The sequence below is a fragment of the Pseudorasbora parva genome, chromosome 3 (genome assembly GCF_024679245.1).
Source record: "Pseudorasbora parva isolate DD20220531a chromosome 3, ASM2467924v1, whole genome shotgun sequence".
NCBI classification, from domain to species: Eukaryota; Metazoa; Chordata; class Actinopteri; order Cypriniformes; family Gobionidae; genus Pseudorasbora; species Pseudorasbora parva.
Window position 1 is genome coordinate 31,190,984 of NC_090174.1, and position 15,995 is coordinate 31,206,978.

Genomic DNA, 15,995 nt, shown 5'->3' on the forward strand with positions numbered 1-15,995 from the left:
CAGTGCTGATGCTGCTTTCTCTTCTTTCTCTTTCGGTCTTTAATCTTGAAATTAACTGATGATAAATGAAATGCAGCTCATATCTGTTGCTTTTGTTTGTGTGATCTCTGTTAAATGTGCAATATAGCACGGGAATTGATGTTCGGATTTATATTGTTTTGCGGAGATGCATTTATGTAGCTGTATGTTTGTAGCGGTAAAAGAAACCGTTTTAAGAAATCGGATTAGCTCTCTAATCAGTAAAAATGCATGAAGTGACTAGTTAACAGTAAACAGGCTCTGTAAATGGTCTTTAGTTCTGAAACTTTTCAATTTCAGAAGATCAAAAATGTGTCAGGTTTTTTACGATATACACATTTAATTTTTTTTTAAATAATTTTGTGGTGTTTCAGGTTTGGCTTCATGCTCCCTATGAACTGCACCTCTCTCTGTTTGAGCACTTCATTGAACTTTTGACTGAATCCAGGTAATCCATCTGTACTTCACCATTCCTTACTGAATCCTTGATTCAGGGCAACTGATTGAAACCTTTTTGCAATGTAAAGGACATTTCTTTTAGCTCTCTATACTTTTAAGCCCTATTGAAGGTTGATAGTGCACATTAAGCATGTGCATTATGATTGAGACCCAGAAGCAGTTATAGAACTACATGTGCTCTTATGCTCACCAAGGCTGCAATTATTTGATGAAAATACTTTTCTAAATTTTCTAAAAAAGTGATCTAAATTCATAGAAATGAATTATACTTTTATCAATAACACAGTGTTTCTGTTATCAGTGAAGCTGCTAAGAATGGCAAACTATTGCGGGAGTTCCAGCTGATCCCCAAACTGCTGCTGACTCTGAGGGATCAGTCTCTGTCTCAGCCCACCATCGCTGCCATCGGCAATGTCCTCAGTCTCCTGCTGCAGGGCTTCCCCAACTCATATGACCTGCTCAGGTATAGACATAGATGCAGGCACTTCTAAACGTGTGTTAAACCACAGAAAGGAGAAGACTTAATCTGAATCAGAATTAACACAATCCGATTTGATTTTTAACTGTTTCAGTTGCCACATAATATACTGTGTTTAGAAGCAGACGTGATTCGAAGAATAAATTCTGTCGTCTAAGAATTATATAATAAATAAAAACCTAAATTATTTTTTCTTTTTTTTTATGCCAAAGGTTTGGCCAGTTCATCTCTTCAACATTACCAACATTTGCAGTCTGTGAGAAGTTTGTCATTATGGAGAACACCAATGAGGAGAAGATCGACAGAGGTTGGTCATCTTTTTTTGTAAGTTTAGCTTAGTATCAAAGAAGCATTTTATCTTAACATCTCAGACCCTTTCAGACCCAGAAGCATTATTTTGGTCAACATCCAAATTGTGTGAAAAAAATCTTGGATGGAAAATGAAAACTGCATGGGGATATTTCAACCTTAATAAAATTCCCAATCGCGCAGATACCAATTTAAATGATTGGGATTCCCCCAAAACATTTCAGCAAGCAACATTAAATTTGACCTCACCTCTTCTTCCTTGGTGTTTTAACAGGGGCTGATGATGAGTTTGGAGGCCTCCTGTCGTCCAACTTGATTCTTCTGCGGAACAGACTGCTGGATATCCTGCTCAAACAGCTTTTCAGCTGCAAAGAGAAGAGCACTGTTAATGCACAGTGAGTGATGCTCCTTATTAAATCATGGGTGGATTATTAGACTTCTGAAAGCTTTACAGCATCTGTAACATTGTTACCTGAGTCTGCTGGTTTTGGGATGATATATGGGTTTGGATACTGATGGAACTGGACACTTGTGTCCAAAATGATTTAGTTTGACCCAAGTGCTTTTATTGCTTAAAAGTGCACTTAGTGTATGTTCTTTGTGTGTGAAATTTTTTAGCAGAACACACCATTTAATTGTAAATTATGCCTGTTGACTTAAAATATTATAAAATATAATTGTAAGTTTCGCCTTCATATTGATCACCCTAAATTTTCCTTTCTGCTACCTCCCACAGGGCATGCGATGAGCTTGTGCGCACCTTGGGTTTTGATTGGTTGCTGATGTTTATGGAAGAACACATTCACTCCAGCACGGTGACGGCAGCTCTCTTGATCTTGGTGGTGTTGCTGAGTAACCAATCCATCCTGAGCCGGTTTAAAGAGGGCCTGACTGGAGGAGGGTGGCTGGACCACACAGACTCTGTGCTCACTAATAAGATCGGCACTGTTCTGGGTGAGAAGGAGACCTATATAATCATATTTGATGATTATATAGATGTTAAAAAATAACTATCATTATACTATAATGGTATTTGATGACAATAATAATAAGAACAACCACTACACGTATAGTATTATAGCATCATCATAACATTTCTTTCGCTCTTATCTCCTTTCAGGTTTTAATGTGGGCCGCAGTGCAGGGGGCAGGTCGACAGTTCGTGAAATCAACCGAGATGCCTGCCATTTCCCAGGATTCCCTGTGTTGCAAACTCTATTGCCCAAACACACCAATGTTCCAGAAATCTACTTCATGCTCATGGCCCTCTTCCTCCAGCAGCCAATCACAGAGCTGCCTGACAGCCTGCAGGTACATGTCAGTATGCAAACCTTTTTTCCCTACTAATCAAACTTGATTGTGTTGATTGTGAAATAATTTGTATTATCTACATTTGAGTGCTTTATCTGCAGTTTGTGTAAAGACATTGAACTGAAACTAATTGAACTATTTCCTCTTTACACAAGTGCAATGTGACCAATTTTCTTTTATCATTATTGACCTAGAAATATAGCAGAATCTGAAATAATTTCACAACATATTATTTCTTTGTTTTAATTAAAATCAAAAACATGTTTTAAAAACAAATGTAACCTTAAACCCTTTGATCACACTATATTTTAAGGTTACTTGCTGAATTTAAACTATACTAGTGTTTAAAATTCAAATTGTTTTCACTTCATCATCCATCCATTCAATCATGAGTGCTTTATGCAAATGTTAACCATCGGCACTTGTTTCTCTGTGTTAGAGCATTGTAGTGTCACCACTGTGTATGCTTTTTCAAACTTTTTTTAAACTATTATTATTCTTTAAATAATTAAAGGGTTAGTTCACCCAAAATTTTAAATTATTTAATTAATTACTCACCCTCATGTCGTTGGACACCCGTAACACCTTCGTTCGTCTTCGGAACACAAATGAAGATATTTTTGTTGAAAGCTGATGGCTGTGAATGGCTTCAGAAAGGCCTCCATTGGCATTCAGAACATTCCCACTGACCCACTCACAAGACCCATAAATGCACTAAAGACGTCGATACAAAGTCCATCTCACTACAGGGGCTGTACAATAATTTTTACGAAGCGACGAGAATAGTTTTTGTGCAGAAAAAAAAATCTAAATAATGACTTTATCCGGCAAGTTATTGTCTTCTGTGTAGGTCTCGGACACGAACTAGTGTGATAGCGGCGCTCCTCCTAGCTTCCGGGTCATGTATTCAAACGGTGGAGCTGCGTCATATTCTCGCGAATGCTTCGAGTTCACATCAATAACTTGGTGGATAAAGTCGTAATTTAGATTTTTGTGCGCACTATAATTATTTTTGTCGGATTGTAAAATTATTGTACAGCCCCTGTAGTGAGATGGACTTTGTATCGACGTCTTTAATGCCTTTATGGGTCTTGTGAGTGGGAATGTTCTGAATGCCAATGGAGGCCTATCTGAAGCCTTTCTCAGCCATCAGCTTTCAACAAAAATATCTTCATTTGTGTTCCGAAGATGAACGAAGGTCTTACGGGTGTCCAACGACATGAGGGTGAGTAATTAATTAAATAATTTTCATTTTTGTGTGAACTAACCCTAACTATAGCAAACTATTAATTAATTATATGTAATAATAATAATTTGATGGTATTTAATAATTTATTTAGTGTATATATATATTTAACAATAATAATTATTGAGGTGTACCCATCTTCTCACACAGTTTGACCTGGACTCGATCTGGGCGTTCATATTTGGCGTCCCAGCCTCCAGCGCTACAGTGGTGGGCTCCATTCACAACATGTGCACTGAAGCAGCGTTCCTGCTCCTGGCCATGCTGCGCAGCATGCTCAACCTGGTGAGTCTCCAAACAGTGCTGGGTGCAACTAGTTACTAAGTAATTAGTTACTGTAATTTCATTAATTTTCACTTGAAAAACAAGGTAAGGGATTACTCTTATTTTTTCTGTAATTTAATTACAGTTACTTCCAATGTAATTGATCTAAATACTAAATACTGAACTTAATATATAAATAATGCGATTGTGGAATTAACATTAACATTTAAAAAGTCTAAGTCTAAAATGCATGCTTTTATGTATTCTTCTAACATTTGTAATACTTTGGTCAGTTAATAAGAATAATTTATGTAGTTTTGTATTATTTATTTGAATTAATTAAAAGTAATAAGTTATTAAATACTTTTTGGAGAGAGTAATTTGTACAATAATCTTAGTTACACTATTAAAGATACTTCACTCTAGAGATCAATTTAGAGTAACTTACCCAACACTGTCTCCAACTTTTGCTATTCAGACAGTAGTTCATCAATGGTTTTATACTACAACTGATTAAAAATTCTGGATGAATTTGGAAATTAATGACAAACTGATGCTTAAAGTGAAACTTGTAAAGCAAATTGAACCTTTTTTTACATGTTTTTTTGATATTTCTCTTTATTTAACCTGCAGCCTTGGCAGTCGGAGGAGGAGGGTTCCTGGCTGAGAGAATATCCCATCACTCTCATGCAATTTTTCCGCTACCTCTATCACAACATCCCAGATCTGGCACCCATGTGGCACAGCCCGGACTTCCTGTGTACACTTGCTGCTACAGTTTTTCCCTTCAATATACGGCCCTACTCTGAGATGGTACGCTATTGTGTTTTGTCATTGTAACTGGCTTTTGGGAGCTCAGGGCCTTTAAAAATTTGTCCATTTGATGTACAATTGAAGTTTATTGTATAGCTTGTTTACCCTCAGGTGAGTGATTTAGACGATGAAGCCAGCTCACCAACAGAAGAGTTCAAAGCCTTTGTGACCGATACAGGCATGAACCGCAGCCAGTCGGAATACTGTAATGTAGGCAATAAAACCTACCTGACCAACCACCCAGCCAAGAAGTATGTCTTTGACTTCATGAGGGTCCTAATCATGGACAACCTGTGCATGACACCTGCCAGCAAACAAACCCCCATCATTGACCTTCTACTAGAGGTAAAATCATCTCGGATATCTACTCAAACACAAGTAAACATTTTATTTGTTGCCAGTGAAGCTACAGAATGCCAGAACGTGTCATTGTGGCTTTATTTTGTATCGTCTTGAGGCACTTTGCATGCTGCTTATTAGAAACTAATATATGAGTTTTCATCTGTTGGGCAGAAACACTAACTTTGCTCTCTGTCCTCAGGCCTCACCAGAGCGCTCCACCAGAACCCAGCAGAAGGAGTTTCAGTCCTACATCCTGGACAGTGTGATGGAGCAGCTGCTTGCAGCAGATGTTCTGTTGGGTTAGTTGCATCCCAATCATCAGGTTTAGCTCAGGGAAATGCTCTGGTACAATGCATCAGCCAAAAATGAAAGTACTCATTTACTCACCCTCATTTTGTTCCAACCTGTGTGGTTTGGTGTCAGTGAAGATAAGTCATCAGCATATGCAAAAAAAACTGGTTTCAACTGACCATATTTCAGTAGTTCTCAGCCTTTTTGACTAGAAGTCCCCATTGTTGTCCAGCCCAATATACAAAACCCTCCATGCAGGCTTATATATTTTTAGTGTTTCTGCTGTAATCAAGCTTTTTTTCAAACTTTTTTTAGTAATTGGGTTATATTAAATTAATTAACCATAATTAACTTAGTAAATTTATTTTTTAAATTTCAAGAACTGTATATACCTCAGTTATTAAGTTATTATTTACAAATTTACAACTTATTTTTTTCTGATTTCAGCATTTATATTTAGTTACCAGTAGATTATTTAGTATATTAACAATTATTTATTAATTTAAATACTTAAGTCATCTTGTGATTGAGATTTGATAGCCATGGCAGATGCTATGATATTCAGATAATGATGATCGGGATTTTGTGTATGTTTCTTACATTTCTCATTTTGCTGCAGAAAAACTGTAATATAGCTCATGGGTCATACAAACTACATTTATGGTACTTTTTTCATTCTGTGTGTCATTTTTGGTGCTCAGTTTATTTAGAAAAAAAATAAAAATAAATAATAGTTTGAAATGTATTAGATATTTCTTTTTTAAATAAATTATCCATTTAGCTGCCAGTGTACCCCCTGAAGCTGATCTGACCTCCACCACATTTCCCCTTGTTCCCCAAGTAAATATATATTTATTAACCATTTCACTGCAAGTCATTCGTGTGTGCAATCTTTCATGTTTCATTGCAAATCTCCTACAGGTGAGGAGGCATCATTGCCCATAACGACAGGAGGAAGTTACCAGGTTCTGGTCAACAACGTCTTCTACTTCACCCAGCGTGTGGTGGATAAGCTGTGGCAAGGCATGTTCAATAAAGAGTCCAAGCTAGTGGTGGAATTCATAGTTCAGCTGATCACCCAGGTGAGTGCAGTCCTGTGACCTAATACTAGGGTGTAACTTCCATTTATGCTTTCACACCGCCTACATCAAAATAAGCACACTTGTTCCCATTCTCAAAATTTCTCTAAGGAATTACTTAAGGAAAATCTAAATTAGGTGATACAAAGGCAAGGTCTTGCTGTAAAATTTTGGATCAATTTTTGCCTTTAGAACTGCCTTAAAGGGTTAATTCACCCCAAAATTAAAATTGTCACCATTTACTCATAACCCATAAGACTTTCATTCATCTTTGGAATGCAAATGAAGATATTTTTTTATTTTATCAAATCTGAGGCAATTATGTACTCTCCATAGTTACGCAACTACCACTTTGAAGCTTCAAAAAGTTCATAAAGAGATTGTAACTAATTCATGTGAATTGAATGGTTTAGTCTACATTTTCTGAAGACATGGTCTCTTTATATGATGAACAAATGTAATTTAGGCTTGTATTCACATATAAATAAATCGGATCAATAGGATTGTGATATGACGTTTTTGGGTCCCTTGCGTTGTTCATAAATGGTTGGAAGGTTTTTGTGAAATAAAATAAAAGGTTTCTATTTTTTACATATTTTAAATAGTAATTTATTCCAGTGATGGCAAAACTGTATTTTCAGGAGCCATAACTCCAGTTTTCAGTGTCACATGATTCTTCCGAAATCAGTATCTAAATCTAATATGCTGATCCTATTATTAACTTTCTGTTAGTCAGTCTCTCTCTCTCTCTCTCTCTCTCTCTCTCTCTCTCTCTCTCTCTCTCTCTCTCTCTCTCTCTCTCTCTCTCTCTCTCTCTCTCTCTCTCTCTCTCTCTCTCTCTCTCTCTCTCTCTCTCTCTCTCTCTCTCTCTCTCTCTCGTTGCATTCAAGGTTTTTCAACAAATCTCTTTTTCTCCTTTCTTCTGTTTTTTTGTGTTTTTTTTGTACCTCAACAGTCCAAACGCCGATCTCAGGGTTTGTCTCTGGACTCAATCTACCATTGTCTGAACCGAACAATACTTTACCAGCTCTCACGACCACACAAGACCGTCCCGCAACAGGTCACCCTGCTGGATTCATTGCGTGTCCTGACGGTAAACCGGAACCTTGTTCTGGGACCTGGCAACCATGACCAGGAGTTTGTGGCCTGTCTAGCCCACTGCTTGATCAACCTACACACGGGGAGGTGAGAGAGAGCTATAGAGGTGGTATGATGTTTTCAGGCACTTTATGTGAAATCAAGGGTTTATGAATTTAGAGCGTATGAATGGACAGTCAGTTTTTTGTACGTTTCATTCAAAATCCATTTAGATGAATAGATAAATGATTAGATGTTTGCTGTTAAAAATAAATTGATTAGTAAAAAGTCTTGATGAAAAGAAAATTATATATAAAAAAGAATTTAATGAATAAACTAATAATTTTAGATAGATGCATGGACTATATATGAGCAGTAAAAATAAATGCATTTATTCAGATAGTAAGATAGTAGACTAAAGCCCTATTCGGACGGTAATGTCCATAAAAATACATTTGTATGCCACCTCAGTGATAAAACATTCGGATGGTAACCCGGATGGTGACCTGGCAACGCGCTGCTCACATGTTCAATAACGTGATTGTATGCTATAAAAAAAATTCATATGCTTGGTAAGAACAAATGTATATTTAATTTAATAATAAGAAAATAATATCCAAATTATTATTTCATTATTTAAATCTGTTTAAAATAGGAAGATATTTAGACACGCATTAAAAATAAAATAGTTTTCTGTCTTGTATTTTATCTCAGAATATAGGATGTCATTTCATTCCACATGGAAATGAGCCGAAATAAGTTAATACAGCCTCTTATTTGCATGAGATAAACATAATGCTGCTTGGTTATTTGGCAACGCTCATTTCAAATGTTTACCTGGTTTTCTTCTTTTTATTTTTTGAGTGGTGATGAAATACATTGCTCTTTTAAATATTTGCCAGCATTTCAGTAATAAAAATGCATCTAAATTACGCAACTGTACGGGGCTCTGCAGTGGTCAGAAAGGATATAAGCAGTGAATTTTGAAGTGATCTCCTCTTGAAAACTTTTCAATTATGAATTTGAATTTTCAGTTCAATTACGACATGTCCATGGTGTTTGTCAAAAAAAAGTTTGTAATTCAGATGGGGATTTTTACATGGGAAGTGGGAGAAAAACTCTGACATTCTGTATTCAGACAGCAATAAAATCACTGACTAGCCCCTGTAAATGATGAAAATACCCTATGAGCACACGAGAAACAATTACTATCCAGGCTTTAGTGTGAGCTGTGAAAAATGTTTCTTCTTGGCCTCAGAATTGTTTGTGATTGTGTAGCTCTCTGCTTTGCTGTTCTGTGAGTCACTGTGAGAGATTTGAGGGGGAGGTTTACGTTGTCATGGCTCTGCATCTAGGCTGACTCAGAAGTTTGGCTTCAGAGAGACTGAGAAATGAGAACAGCTCAGAGACTGAGCAGAATTACATTAGTGTGCAGTACTGCTACTCTGAGCCTCTGTGCTCTGCTGACGCAGGAAGATCAATAACTTCAACTGATTTGATTTCGAGTGTCTGATGTGCTGAAATGATAGTTCATTATTCTTACAGTTTGTGATCTGGCATTGAAATTCATATTATTGACTGACAGGATGATTGTGTTTACATGAAGTAGCAGGGATAAAGCAAATGACATTGGGGTGTCTTCAAACGTATGAGAATCGCGTGCTCTATTGCCGAGCCACAGGTCACTTCTCTTTCATGTTCTCTTACAGTAGTGTGGAGGGCTTTGGTCTGGAGGCGGAGGCCAGAATGACCACCTGGCATGTTGCTGTTCCTTCTGAGAACGAGTCGGACAGCGTCCAGAGCCAGGATGTTAGCGAAGGTTGTTCTATTTCTCTTTTTCTAACATTTCTGTGAACAAAAAGCATTGCATTTAATACCTAGGGATTACACAAATTCCCATGATCGATCGTCATTTAAATTAACAATCAATTAATTGAAATAATTGTTAGCCTTTATACTGCAATATGCGTCTACAGCAGTGGCTTATAGCCAACAGCATGACAGGCTGTGCAAATGCTGCTTACTAAATGAATGAGAAGCATTTTTTGTCTAAATAAAGGGCTAGAAGGATTGTAAAATGAGTTGATGTGATTGATCATTTAATTAAATGACTTATTTAATAATCAAATAGGCTATAATGACTAATACAACGGATCACCAACGCCACCTTAGATCTGTTACACAGAATGTCCTGGAACAAAGCGCTGAAAATGCCAACTAGACCCAATTAATTCACAATGATTTATTAAAATAGTGTTCTCATTAATGTTATGTAATATAACAGTCCCAATCATAGTTATTATAACACCGGTACACTTGAACTAAGTTACTTGCTATATTGTTCTCTTTATAATATTTTGTAATATGACAGTCCCAATCATAGTAATTATTAGTTGTGCATTGCTGTTTTTAGATGCATGCAATGAACCTGAAGATTATCACCAGCACACTTTACTACCGCGTTAACCAAATGCATCCTTTATTAGATAAATCAGATATATATTGGCCTACACAAAATAAACACAATAGTACAACTTAAATTACAACCAAAGGCAGCAAATACACATGTAAAGTGTCATTATGAAGGTGTAACTCTAGTTGTAAAATGGTCCTAAACATAACTTCGGTGCTCTTGTAAAAGTGCTAATTTTTCCTTGTGTTTGCTGCATGTTTCGCGTTTGAGCAGCACGTGCACGACCCTGCTTAATCGAGGATAGATACGTTTTTATCTATTAAATGTATTATCGACAATTAAACGATCATCGATTAAGCGTTAACATCCCTACCTTCAACACTTTTACAAACCCTTATAAAAGCCATTATTAACATGTAACTTAATCAGCCCTCCTTTGGATTGTGTGTGCCAGGTCGTCAGTTGCTGCTCAAGGCAGTGAATCGTGTGTGGACGGAGCTCATGCACAGTAAGCGCCAAATGCTTGAGGACATTTTTAAAGTGTCTTTACCCGTCAATGACAGAGGACATGTGGACATCGCCACAGCCCGACCTGCTCTAGAGGAACCTGCTGCTAAAAGCTGGCAGAACCATCTGGGTGAGGAAATGTCCAGTCAAACACACTCAAATGTTCACTTTATAATTGCATCTCATGTGCAGATTTTCCCACATGGTTCAATTTTAGCAGCTTGTTGATTTCACACATCTATCTTTGTCACTCTGCTTATTTTTTTCTCTTGATCTGTTGTGTGTTTCTCCTACTGTGTTGAACAACTTTTGTTTTCCTTCTAGTCCATGAGAAGAAATGCATCAGCAGGGGCGAGACTGTTGCCCCAGCGAATCAGTCCAAACTGTCTCGAGTCAGCAGTGGCTTTGGTTTGTCCAAATTGACCGGCTCCCGACGCAGCAAGAAGGAAAGTGGAATGAACAAGAACAACCTTTCTGCACAGGTAAGTGACAACTTTAAAAAATGTGGAAATGCTTTCACAGTTGATCTTTTGGACTTGGCAGTTTGATTATTTTTGACTGTCCACAGGAAACCTTCCAGTGGATGTTTACACACATTGCTGTGGTTCGGGACTTGGTAGCAATGCAGTACAAGGAGCATCAAGAGGTAATAAGCACAATTTTAAACATATATAGAAAGATGAATTAGTAATTGGTTAAATGTTTTACATGGTGTAGTTGCCAAATAAATGTTTTATAACATGTAAATCAAATAAATCATAACTGTAGAGGAATTACTAATACAAAAAATAGATTTTCATTCCAAATATGCAATTGTTTTTTTCCGCAGAGGCAGCAAAATGCCCTGAAGTATGTAATGGATGAGTGGGCAGGAATTGAATATGAGCTTCTTCGGGAAAGGGGTCTCTGGGGGCCTCCTATTGGCTCCCATCTGGACAAGTTTCAGTTGGACATGACCGAGGGACCCTGTAGAATGAGGAAGAAAATGGTTCGGAATGACATGTTTTACATTCATTATCCCTACGTGCCTGATCCTGAGCCCAACGCAAGCACTCAGGTTAGTGTTTGCCCTTTTTCCCCCTTCTTTTTTGTTGTAATTTTGATGAGGTACCTGTAGTGTATATTTATCACAGGTTAGTTTGGGACAATACTATATCAAGCGGAAACCTTGTATCTCCAAAACTACTTTTCAGGAAGTGGAAAAATCACAGTATTTGTTTAAATTTTTAAAATAATCAAACATAATTTATGACAAGTCATCATATTATTAACATTTTACCAAAACCAAGCTCAAATGGAGTTTTTGACAAGTGAATTTCAAGGAAAATTAGGACATGTATATTTTGTTCATCATTAGGATGTATTCAATGACTCGAAGACAAATCCCATACACTTATTCTCACTCCTCAAATACATTAGCCTTTGTTTATTGAGTAAAAAAGTGCTGTACTTATTCAAAGAAACAATTCTTTACTTACCCCTGCATTGCAAGCAAGACGCTCCAAACTGCGTGCCGCAGTTCATTGACGGTTGAGGCGGGGTGGAGTAATGAGGTTTGACTGACAATTTGAGGATCCAATGGGTTTTCAAGGTTTAGTCAAGTTTTTTTAATACTTTGTATTGGTTAAATATTTGCAAAACCCACAAACAGACATAAAGGGTATCCAATATTATTGATTTATGAAAAGAGAAAAAATATATGGAGATATAAGGTTTGTGCTGCTGAATATAAGTAAACTTAGAGATTTCAAGATTTGTTTAAAAAGAAGGTAATTCTGACTGCCCAAAATAGAAAAAAATGTACGTGTAACTAGGTTTAACCTTATTTTACCCCATTAACTGAAACAAGTCTGTTGAATGTGCCTATAGTTCCACTGAAAGTCAGCGTGTGTATAGCACTAGCGGTTGATAATCTGCTCTGAATGGATCTTTTGTGAGCTATCAAACTGAGCAGCATTAGCCATATAATGGCAATGAATGCACATAATGACCCTTAAAGGCTTTCATATGCTCCTCTTGCCTTTTTACCCATTTTTTCCTTCTTGGAATCACTCTCAGGTGCCATTACTAGGCACTGTGGTTAACATACCAGTCCAGGTAGACACTGAAGTGTGCCTAAACTAGTCTTGCTGTAAGATATCAAACAACTGCATTGAACTGAATGCTTAACTGTAAAATAAAATGTCTCCCAAACCTTCTACATGTGCCTGGCTCATGGCAGGGAGGCATATCTGGATTCACGCCTCTGCAGAGCTTTTAAATTGCTTGTTGGAGATGTTTTCTCTGCTTTAATTCCTGTTGAATATAGTTCATACACAAAGCTCCTTCCCTCCCATGTTTGCTAATCCCTTTTAATCCATTTTATAGTATGTGCCATGAAGTTGAATAATATTCTGTCTGTTGCATATTACAGTTGCAACTTACTAATGATTGGTATTCATGTGGAATTATGTAATTGTCGGCACCAAACAGAACCGCATAATTAAGACCATTGTTCATTGTTTCAATGTTCAGCAAACAGATACTGTAGCCCCATCCTAAAATCTCTCCATTGGTTGAGCCAGTGTTATTACGTGTGGCCCATTTGGGCTCCTCAAACAAAAAAAGTTAGTTTTGTTTGGTGTTGTTAGTTGTGCAGAAATTACATACTTCACCTTTAATTACAGTTTCCTTTACTTGTATTTAGATGATTTAATAGAAAGTTGATAAACAGCATGTCCATGCAGATTGTTTTTCTCCCCAAAATATTTTTTTATATATGTGTGTGTGTATCTATATATATATATATAATATGTATATGTGTACACACTCACCTAAAGAATTATTAGGAACACCATACTAATACTTTGTTTGACTTCCTTTCGACTTCAGAACTGCCTTATTTCTATTCTTAATTCTGCCTCTGCACATCCAGGGTACAAAGCTCCCGTTACACCATATCCCAAAGATGCTCTATTGGGTTGAGATCTGGTGACTCTGGGGGCCATTTTAGTACATTGAACTCATTGTCATGTTCAAGAAACCAGTTTGAAATGATTTGAGCTTTGTGACATGGTGCATTATCCTGCTGGAAGTAGCCATCAGAGGATGGGTACATGTTGGTCATAAAGGGATGGACATGGTCAGAAACAATGCTCAGGTAGGCCATGGCATTTAAACGATGCCCAATTGGCACGGAAGTTTCCCCATGCTTAAACCAGCACATGTCCAGGCCCATCTTAAGTTTACCAATGACCATTTGGAATGATCCTGAGGGGTCATGGGAGAAAGTCATGTGGTGGTTTTTGGTCATAATTCCACTAAATGTGTTTGGAGGAAGAAGACGGATGAGTACCATCCCAAGAACACCATCCCTACTGTGAAGCATGGTAGCATCAGGCTTTGGGGGTGTTTTTCTGCACAGGGGACAGGGCGACTGCACTGTAAACCTCCTTCCCTCAGTTAGAGCATTGAAGATGAGTCGAGGCTGGGTCTTCCAACCTGACAATGACCTGAAGCACACAGCCAGGATAACCAAGGAGTGGCTCTGTAAAAAGCATATCATGGTTCTGGCGTGGCCTGGCCAGTCTCCAGACCTAAACCCAATAGTGAATCTTTGGAGGGAGCTCAAACTCCATGTTTCTCAGTGACAGGCCAGAAACCTGACTGATCTAGAGAAGATCTGTGTCGAGGAGCAGTGTGTGCAAATCTGGTGAAAAACTACAGCAAAAGTTTGACCTCTGTAATTGGAAACTAAGCTACTGTACCAAATATTAACATTCATTTTCTCAGGTGTTCAAATACTTATTTGCTGTATCATACATATAAGTAATTTAAAAAAAATTCCAGAAATCACAATGTATGATTTTTTTTAACTATGTCTCTCACAGTGGACATGCACCTAAGATTGCAATTTCAGACCCCTCCATGATTTCTAAGTGGGAGAACTTGCAAAATAGCTGGGTGTTCAAATATATATATATATATATATAATTAGTATGGGAATTTTTTAAAGGGGTCATGAATTGAGAAATCAGAAAGAAATCTTTCCCTTGAGCTTTTGATATATGAAAGTTCATGTAAGAATATTAGAATATCCTGTAAGTTCCAGAGCTAAAAACTTCCTTGTTAGTCAAAGAAAAGCTTTTATTGACACCAGGCCCAGCAAACAATCGATCTCAGAATATGCCAACCCTTTACAACAAGTGTGTGGTGAAATACCAACATAAGATGAGCAACGCCTGATTCTGTGGCCCGACTCGTGCCACTGACATGAAATAGACCTACATAGAGCTAAATCAGATCGAACTTCTAAGGAATAAGCATGCCGCATAACCTTCATTCAGATTCCAATGTTATGAATGCATGGAGGAACTTTATTTTTATAGAATATCCAGCTCACATGGGGAAGACATTGCACATTTATTCCTTCATTCCACCATGGATTCATTTGTAAACTATAGACTGGATTTGCAAACAGGATGAGACTACATGAATGAATGAAGCAACACACTAATGCGAGTAAAACATTTTTTTTTATATGTGATATTATTGCATTGGTACATATCGTTTGACATCTATTGATTATTTATGTGTAAGTGTCTAACATATAGAATAAGACTCGGACATGTATGGGCCAGGGCTCACATAGCCCAACATCATGGTGTGTGTGTGTGTGTGTGTACAGTGTGTGGTTATAACCACCTATTGGGCGGGCCAAGATATTTTGCAAGCCCTGTGGGCGATTCATTCTGGTTGCCAGTTGCCGTTTCCCCACACGCTTTTAAAACAATACCTCATGTGTACTGACAGGGGAGCTGAAGCTCAGTAAAATTGGCAAATTTTATCCAATCCTAAACGTGGGCAATTACTTACAAGTCTTCAATGCGGAAAAATCAATATGAACCGAGCGTTCTAGGATAGATCCTCAGAACCCGGGTACAAAATAGCCTATTACTTATTCATCATGATGTTTTTGATTTTAAAAACCACAAATGTCAGAAGTTGACCTCAAACTACAGTAAAACTAAATAAAAAATGCCAGTTTTATGACACCTTTAAGGAGTGACCCACATTTCTGTTTCGAGCCAAAAGTGTGTTTGTATGCCTCTGACTGGATTCCTCTGGCTGTCACATACTTGCAAGATCGTATTTTTATTTATAAAGGTTTTCCATCAAGGTTGACATAAGAAGTGATTTAATCATATTAAACAATTCTTGTTCAATTTCAATCCTTCCAGAAACCAGTGCGCTACCGCCGAGCGATCAGCTATGACAGTAAGGAGTATTACATGCGGCTGCTGTCAGGGAACCCGGGGATGTACCAGCACTCCATAGAGCAGAACACAGAGGGAGAGACCACACAACAGGAGCCTGAACATGGAGAGGACACCATCGCAAGGGTCAAAG

The 15,995-nt window shown here is 37.5% G+C and overlaps 1 protein-coding gene across 4 annotated transcripts in view; it reads left to right on the plus strand.

Moving 5' to 3' along the window:
- wdfy3 (WD repeat and FYVE domain containing 3) overlaps positions 1–15,995 on the plus strand; it is an 89,991-nt gene that overhangs the window by 60,422 nt on the left and 13,574 nt on the right. For 3 of the 4 annotated variants that reach the window (XM_067438414.1, XM_067438412.1, XM_067438415.1), the window contains 18 exons: positions 393–466; positions 779–940; positions 1,168–1,262; positions 1,539–1,659; positions 2,001–2,218; positions 2,385–2,581; positions 3,972–4,106; positions 4,719–4,898; positions 5,010–5,243; positions 5,440–5,539; positions 6,453–6,613; positions 7,566–7,795; positions 9,397–9,506; positions 10,555–10,737; positions 10,932–11,089; positions 11,176–11,253; positions 11,437–11,664; positions 15,827–15,995. In XM_067438414.1, the coding sequence (XP_067294515.1) occupies positions 393–466; positions 779–940; positions 1,168–1,262; positions 1,539–1,659; positions 2,001–2,218; positions 2,385–2,581; positions 3,972–4,106; positions 4,719–4,898; positions 5,010–5,243; positions 5,440–5,539; positions 6,453–6,613; positions 7,566–7,795; positions 9,397–9,506; positions 10,555–10,737; positions 10,932–11,089; positions 11,176–11,253; positions 11,437–11,664; positions 15,827–15,995 (2,833 nt within the window). The remainder of the gene's footprint in view (positions 1–392; positions 467–778; positions 941–1,167; positions 1,263–1,538; positions 1,660–2,000; positions 2,219–2,384; positions 2,582–3,971; positions 4,107–4,718; positions 4,899–5,009; positions 5,244–5,439; positions 5,540–6,452; positions 6,614–7,565; positions 7,796–9,396; positions 9,507–10,554; positions 10,738–10,931; positions 11,090–11,175; positions 11,254–11,436; positions 11,665–15,826) is intronic. The other variant, XM_067438413.1, reaches the window with a different exon arrangement.